General features: G+C 56.5%; 1 protein-coding gene across 6 annotated transcripts in view; it reads left to right on the top strand.

The window, feature by feature from the left end:
* The window catches only part of UBE2J2 (ubiquitin conjugating enzyme E2 J2), a 19628-nt gene continuing 12615 nt past the window's right edge, over window positions 1–7013 (top strand). Inside the window, exons 1-4 of one of the 6 annotated variants that reach the window (XM_017895218.1) lie at window positions 258–891; window positions 4819–4927; window positions 5014–5104; window positions 5433–5563. In XM_017895218.1, coding sequence (XP_017750707.1) covers window positions 5433–5563 — 131 coding nt within the window. In that variant the 5' untranslated portion in view covers window positions 258–891; window positions 4819–4927; window positions 5014–5104. The other 5 variants (XM_017895220.1, XM_017895222.1, XM_017895219.1 and 2 more) reach the window with 5 other exon arrangements.

The following is a 7013-nucleotide window of genomic DNA, read 5'->3' as shown; positions in this document are numbered from 1 at the left end:
GCGGGCCCCGCTTTTCCGCACCCTGCTCCGGCCTCGACCACGGCGAGCCTGAGCGCGGCGGCGGCCCACGCGCAGCGACAGGGAGAGGTGAGCGCGCTCGCAGGACTGCGCCGGGTCCTCGGGCCCGCTCGTTCGCCCCGCCGGAGCCGGCCACAGCGGCGGCCCGGGGGTGCGGGAGACCCTGCGCGACGCTTCTCCGTTCGCGCCCGCCGCCCGCGGGGCCCTGGCCCTAGCCTGCGCGGAACCCGAGGTCGGTTACGGCGGGTTCCCGGAGCTCCGGGTCAGGGTCAGGTCGGGGACTTGACCACTAGGCCGGGTCTCCCGTCAGTTGGGACACTTGGCGGCTGCCCCAGGACCGGCAGCCTCGATCCTGGTTTGTCAGTGGATCCCGGGAGTCTGTGTCGGGGGAGGGCTGCCGTTGAGCCCGCCGCCGCCTCGCCCTGAACTGTTAGACCCCACACTGCCCCATAGACACGAGCGTGCCCGGGACGGTGCTCAGGGCCAGCGTTTCTGGGAAACCCGGGCGGTGACAGTGGGAGACCGGAGTCTGGCTCCACCGCCGGCCGGCGGGAGTAAGACACGAGCCCGGAACAAGTCCCTGAGCTGCACCGGGCCTCGCCGTCCACACCTGCCAGTTCCCCGCATCCTCTCAGCCCCTGGCCAGGTGTCACCTCCTGGCCTCCTTTTCAATGCGTGCCACTTAGTGCGTGTGTATTTAACTCAAGTCCGGTTGCCACCCTCTTGCCAGACCCAGATAGGAAGCGGCTGAAAGGTCGGGCCTCGGTCCGGTGGGAGGGCAGCGAGGAGTGCACAGCAGGCTTGGCTGGGCAGGTCGGTGGCCCCGCGTCCTGCCCCAGGGGAAACAGACGGTGTAATCTGGCGTCCGAAGAAGTGAGTATCTCGCTTGATCCAAAAGTCCAGCACCTCAGCCTAGGGCGTGGTTGGGTCTGGGTGCCCGGAACTCGCAGTCCGTCATCTGCACGGCCTGGCACCGCTGACCTCCTTAGCAGCTCTGCTCTAGGCAGGTACATGTGCGAGTGACAGGCAGGTGAGTGTCCCACCTCCATCGGCCCGGGCTTCCATCCAGCCTTCGGAGCAGTCTGGTGGAGAAGGCAGAGACTTCCGTGGCAGTTCTGGACCTGGGCGTGCCACGCGCCTGGCGGATGGGTCAGGCTAAGGTTTCCTGCCACATCCCTAAGCAGGAAAGAGCTGTCCAGACAAAGAGGGATGGGTGAGGGATGCTGGGCAGCCACTGTCTCAGCGCCTGGGCACAGCTGCCGTCGGTGATTCACGCTGCTTTAATGCAGTTTCCATGTAAACGTTTTTTTCTGTACCTTTTTGTTTTAAAATCGCCAGCTCTTTCTCTCATTAGGATGATGTGCTTGGTGCCCCTTGTCTGTGGGGATGTTTGAAGGGAACCCGAGGCACATATGCTTCAAACTCTGTTCGCACAGTTTGCTTCCTTTGTGGATTTTTTTTTTTTTTTTTTTGAGACAGGGTCTCTGTTGCCCTGGCTAGAGTGCAGTAGCATGGCATGATCTCAGTTCACTGCAACCTCCGGCTCCCGAGTTCAAGTAATTCTCCCACCTCAGCCTCTAGAGTAGCTGGGATTACAGGTGCCCATCACCACACCCAGCTAATTTTTTTTTTTTTTTTTTTTGAGATGGAGTTTCACTCTTGTTGCCTGGGCTGGAGTGCAATGGCGTGATCTCAGCTCACCACAACCTCCACCTCCTGGATTCAAGCGATTCTCCGGTCTCAGCCACCCGAGTAGCTGGGATTATAGGCATTTGCCAGCACGCCTGTCTAATTTTGTATTTTTAGTAGAGACAGGGTTTTACCATGTTGGTCAGGCTGGTCTCGAACTCCCGACCTCAGGTGATCTGCCCACCTTGGCCTCCCAAAGTGCTGGGATTACAGGTGTGAGCCACCGTACCCGGCCTCTTTATGGATTTTTATTTTCCTTGTCCTTCCTGCTGTCATATTGGGATGAGATGAATTGGGGAAATAGCCCCTGGCCCTCTGGGGACGTGAGAACGCTGTTCTGTGTGAGGCTCAGGAAGGGTGTCTGGGGAAACAGCAGTTGAATTGTGAACATGATTTTAAAAGCCTCTCCAAGCAAGTATGGGAGGGAAGCTTGCTTGTGACTGACTTGATGGAATCTATTTTATTTTTGCGTGGCTGTCCATGAACTTTCATTAAACCTGCAGCCTGGCCACTTAGCTAAGCCCAGACACACCTGTACTTGAATTGTCCAGTGAGTTATTTTGTATATGGCAGAGTGTTAGCTTCAGGGTGAGCGTTTGAAAGGACGGCCTGTGTGGAGGTGCTGCTTGGGGTCATTGCTGTGTCCATCACCAGGTGTTGGCCTGAGGGGAGATCCCTGGCCCATTGGCTTCTTGAGCCAGGAGCTGGGGATGCCACTGTGTGGAAGCACCTCCTTCCCGGGCAGGACTGGAACCCCGTTCCTAGTAAGGGCCCTCCTGGGGAGGCACTCCTTAGGCAGAGGAGCCCGCCCTTGCCTCTGCTGGGGCCCGAGAGGGCCCTGCATGGTGTGTGGGGTCACATGGAGGCCCGTGATGTGTGACAGAGTGGGAGGCATTTGGCAGGGAAATCAGGGAGGCCTCTGAAGGCGGTGGCCCGGAAGGGCCTAGGGGAGTTTCCAGTACTGTCTAGGCTGGGAAGCAGCTGTGAGAAGGAGTGTGTCGGTCAGGGGTTTGGAGTGGGGCCTGGGCTGTGCTGGGTCTTGGGAGTTGGAAACGAGGAGGGCTGACTGGGGCTGCTCTGTCAAGGGGCTGGCAGGCAAGAGGAGGTGTTGATTTTTCTTTGCTTGGCTGTGGAGTATCCTGAAGGGTGGTTGGGGGAGTGGGTGATCAGAACAGTGTGTTGACTTAGGAGTACAAGAGGGCCTTGAGATGGGAAGAGACTAGAAGCTCAGACCTTCTGGACTCACGGAGGAGTTGGGAGGCTGCCGTGGTGCTGATGGAAGAAGTGACGCCATTCTGCATTAGAGAGGATAATGGGAGTGGGAAGGATGTGGTGAACAAGGATTGCAAGAGTCGGGGACCCCAGAACAAGACGTAGGGTCGGGGGTGGTGCTTCGGCTACACATTTGGGAGCACGCTGTGGGTGCCCTGGCTGAGCTCTGCACTCCAGGCCCTGGGTGTGTGGGGTGAGCAGCCAAGCCCTGGCCATCGCCATCCTCAGGTTGGGAACAGACACTGAACAGGCCACTGGTGATGATTCGCTGAGAAGGAATAAACCAGTCAGAGAGTCCAAGTCTGGAGATCTCTGGCAGGCGGAGACTGAAGGGAGGTAGAGTGTGTGGCTGTCGGCAGGTGTGTGAGTTGGTTCTCACGCTGCTATAAAGACGTACCCGAGACTCAGTAATTTATAAAGAAAAGGGGTTTAGTGGACTCACAGTTCCGCATGGCCAGGGAGGCCTCAGGAAACTTACAATCATGGCGGAAGGGAAAGAGGCATGTTTTACACGGCAGCGGGCGAGAGAGTGGGCAAGAGCAGCGAACACTGCCTTGTAAACCGTCAGCTCTCCTGAGAACGGCTTGGGGCAAACCACTTCCACGATCCAATCACTTCCCACCAGGTCCCTCCCTCAACATGGGAGATTGTGGGGATTACAATTCAAGATAAATTCCCACCAGGTCCCTCCCTCGACATGGGAGATTATACGGGGATTACAATTCAAGATCAGATTTGGATAGGGACACAGCCAAAGCATATCAGCAGGGAGGCTGGTGGAGTCGGCTTCAGGTTTGTGGGAACTGGGAGGTCAGGATGGAGATCACTGGTCACTGGCCATTATTGATGACCAGGGACTTTATTAAAGCGTGTGGCCATGGCTGGGCACAGGGATTCACGCCTGTAATCCCAGCACTTTGGGAGGGTGAGGTGGGCAGATTACCTGAGGTCAGGAGTTCGAGACCAGCCTGACCAACATGGTGAAACTCTGTCTCTACTAAAAATATGAAAAAAATTGCCTAGTGTGGTGGCAGGCGCCTGTGATCCCAGCTGCTTGGGTGACTGAGGCAGGAGAATCGCTTGAACCTGGGAGGCAGAGGTTGCAGTGAGCGGAGATCATGCCACTGCACTCCAGCCTGGGCAATGAACAGTGAGGATTCTGTCTCAAAAAAAAAAAATAGAAATAAAAGAGGTTTGAGTTGGAGCTAGTCTGATGCAGCAGGGAGTCCTGTTTTCATCACCACCCCTCTCCCCAGCCTCGGGCATGGCTGAGGGGCCTTGGGGTCCCTGATCCAGCCTCTTCTCTTGCATGATGGTGCCTCACGCTCCGTGCTCGGCCTGCAGTGCTGTCTGGAATGTCCCACCTGGAGCCACCAGAGTGACCTTCCTAACAGAAGATACGATCTGCCTTAAGGCTTGGACCCAAAACCCCTGCGGGGCCCAGGTTGCAGTGGCTCATGCTTGTAATTGTAGCACTTTGGGAGGCTGAGGCGTGAGAATCACTTGAGGCCAGGAGTTTGAGACTAGCTTGGGCAACACAGTGAGATCCCATCTCTACAAAAAATAAAAAATTAGCTAGGCGTGGTGGCACGCGTCTGTAGTCTCAGCTACTCAGGAGGCTGAGGTGCTAGGATTGCTTGAGCCAAGGCGGTCAAGGCTGCAGTGACTCCAGCCTGGGCGACAGAGCAAGACCCTGTCTCACAAAAAATAAGAAAATAAACCCTTATGCCCTGGCTCCGCCTCCCTGGCCAGTCTTATCCCTGCCCTCACTGTGCTTGGACCACTGCACACTGCACTTTCTCAGGTGTGGCCTGTTCACCTGTGGCCCCCTTCTACCAGGAAGACAGCTGCTCCTCTGCCCAGCGAGTGCCTCGGAGTCTCCAGAGTCTTCGTCACTCCAGCCGCAGAGGCTCCCCCATTCTGCGACTCCTTTTGCTTGTGGCCAGTGGTAAATGTTGGGCAGCGGGCTTCTGGGTGCAGTGGAGGGGCTGGCGGTGGTGCCTGCCCATTTCCATGGTGTGGATTCTCCATCAGTGAGAGGTCCTTGAGCTCAGAGTTGGAAGGTGCGAGTAGCTGCCCTCAGGAGCTGGTCTGAGGCTGTGGCCTTAGCACCACGTCAGGCCCCGTAAGTGTATACCTATGTGAGTTCTTTGAGGACGGGAGCCAGGCTTTGGGTTTCTCCTCATCTTTGTACCTGAGCTGTACGTTGTGTCAGTGAAGGCGGTGGCGGGACAGATGGGAAAAGAGAAGCCGCAGGGCCTCTGGGTATCTGGGCGGGTGGCAAGTCAGGGTGACCTGTGAGCTGTGACTCCGGGTGACTGGGCTGAGGTGTGTACATTACGGCTGGGCCCTGAATGAGTGGTGGGCTGCAGAAACGGCAGTGGAGCCGCGTTGGGGGGAGAGCTGTGGCCAGCACCACTTTTCTTCGTCAGTGTAGACATTGTTTTTAACAGATGAGCAGCACCAGCAATAAGAGGGCTCCAACCACAGCAACCCAGAGGCTGAAGCAGGACTACCTTCGCATTAAGAAAGACCCGGTGCCTTACATCTGTGCCGAGCCCCTCCCTTCGAATATTCTCGAGTGGTAAGGCTCCGCGCCACTGATCACCCTGCACTGACTGTCGCTGCCACGCAGGCCTCTGCTGGCCTGGCTGGGTGAGCCTGGTGCCCCAGTCATGGCATTGGCAAGGTGCTCCTGCACCTTCCCCAGGGGTGAGTGGGTGCCCAGGGGCCGGTGGACACTCTCCGGTCTTCTCCCAATGGATGCATGCTGGGGACATCACAGAGCCCTGCTTGACTCAGTCTGGGGCTGGAAAGAATCTCCCGTGTGGGGTCCTTGAGGGGGCAGGGTCCAGGTTGCCTCAGGTTGGGGCTGGAGAGAATCTCTGGTGTGGGGTCCTTAGGGGAGGGGTCCAGGTGTGCAGGGCTCACAGCTGCTGCTGATGTGTGCTCCAGGCAGTTAGAGGAGAGACTGCCTTTCTAGACTCTGGTCTTTGCTTCTGGATACGGGAATTAGCCTATTTTGGCTTGGAGTATTTGACAGGACTAGGGTCCGATACTCCTGTCCCTGGCACTGGCATGGGCCTGGTGCCCCGACCCTCAGGCTGACAACTTAGTTTACCTCATGGTGACTCTCCCCCTTGTTGAAGTATAGAGTGTGAGAGTGCATACCGCTCTGTGGAAACACTGCCGTGACAGGTCTGCTAGTAATTTGGTAAGAAATAAAGTGTGAGAGGCCGGGCATGGTGGCTCACGCCTGTAATCCCAGCACTTTGGGAGGCTGAGGCGGGCAGATCACCTGAGGTCAGGAGTTTGAGACCAGCCTGGTCAGTATGGTGAAACCCTGTCTCTACTAAAAATACAAAAATTAGCTGGGCGCGATGGCATGCACCTGTAATCCCAGCTACTCGGGAGGCTGAGACAGGAGAATCTCTTGAACCTGGGAGGCGGAGGTTGCAGTGAGCCAAGTTCATGCCGCTGCACTCCAGCTTGGGCAACAAGAGTGAAGCTCTGTCTCAAAAAAAAGGAAAATGTGAGGATGTTTTATATTTTGAGCTTTAAAAAAAATAGTTAGTTATGGCCGGACGCGGTGGCTCACACCTATAGTCCCAGCACTTTGGGAGGCTGAAGCGGAAGCGGGCGGATCACGAGGTCAGGAGATTGAGACCATCCTGGCTAACATGGTGAGATCCCGTCTCTATTAAAAGTACAAAAAATTAGTCGGGCGTGGTGGCGGCGCCTGTAGTCCCAGCTGCTTGGGAGGCTGAGGCAGGAGAATGGCATGAACGCGGGAGGCAGAGCTTGCAGTCAGCCGAGATCGTACCACTGCACTCCAGCCTGGGGGACAGAGTGAGATTCCGTCTCAAAAAAAAAAAAAGAAAAGAAAAGTTATTTATTTATTTTTTAATTATTTATTTATTTTTTTGAGGCAGAGTCTAGCACTGTCGCCCAGGCTGGAGTGCAGTGGTGCGATCTTGGCTCACTGCAAGCTCCGCCTCCCGGGTTCACGCCATTCTCTGGCCTCAGTCTCCCGA

The sequence above is a fragment of the Rhinopithecus bieti genome, unplaced genomic scaffold (genome assembly GCF_001698545.2).
Source record: "Rhinopithecus bieti isolate Rb0 unplaced genomic scaffold, ASM169854v2 scaffold_26659, whole genome shotgun sequence".
In the NCBI taxonomy this organism is placed as follows: Eukaryota; Metazoa; Chordata; class Mammalia; order Primates; family Cercopithecidae; genus Rhinopithecus; species Rhinopithecus bieti.
The sequence above is the reverse complement of the archived record's forward strand: the minus strand, read 5'-3'. Positions and strand labels throughout refer to the sequence as shown.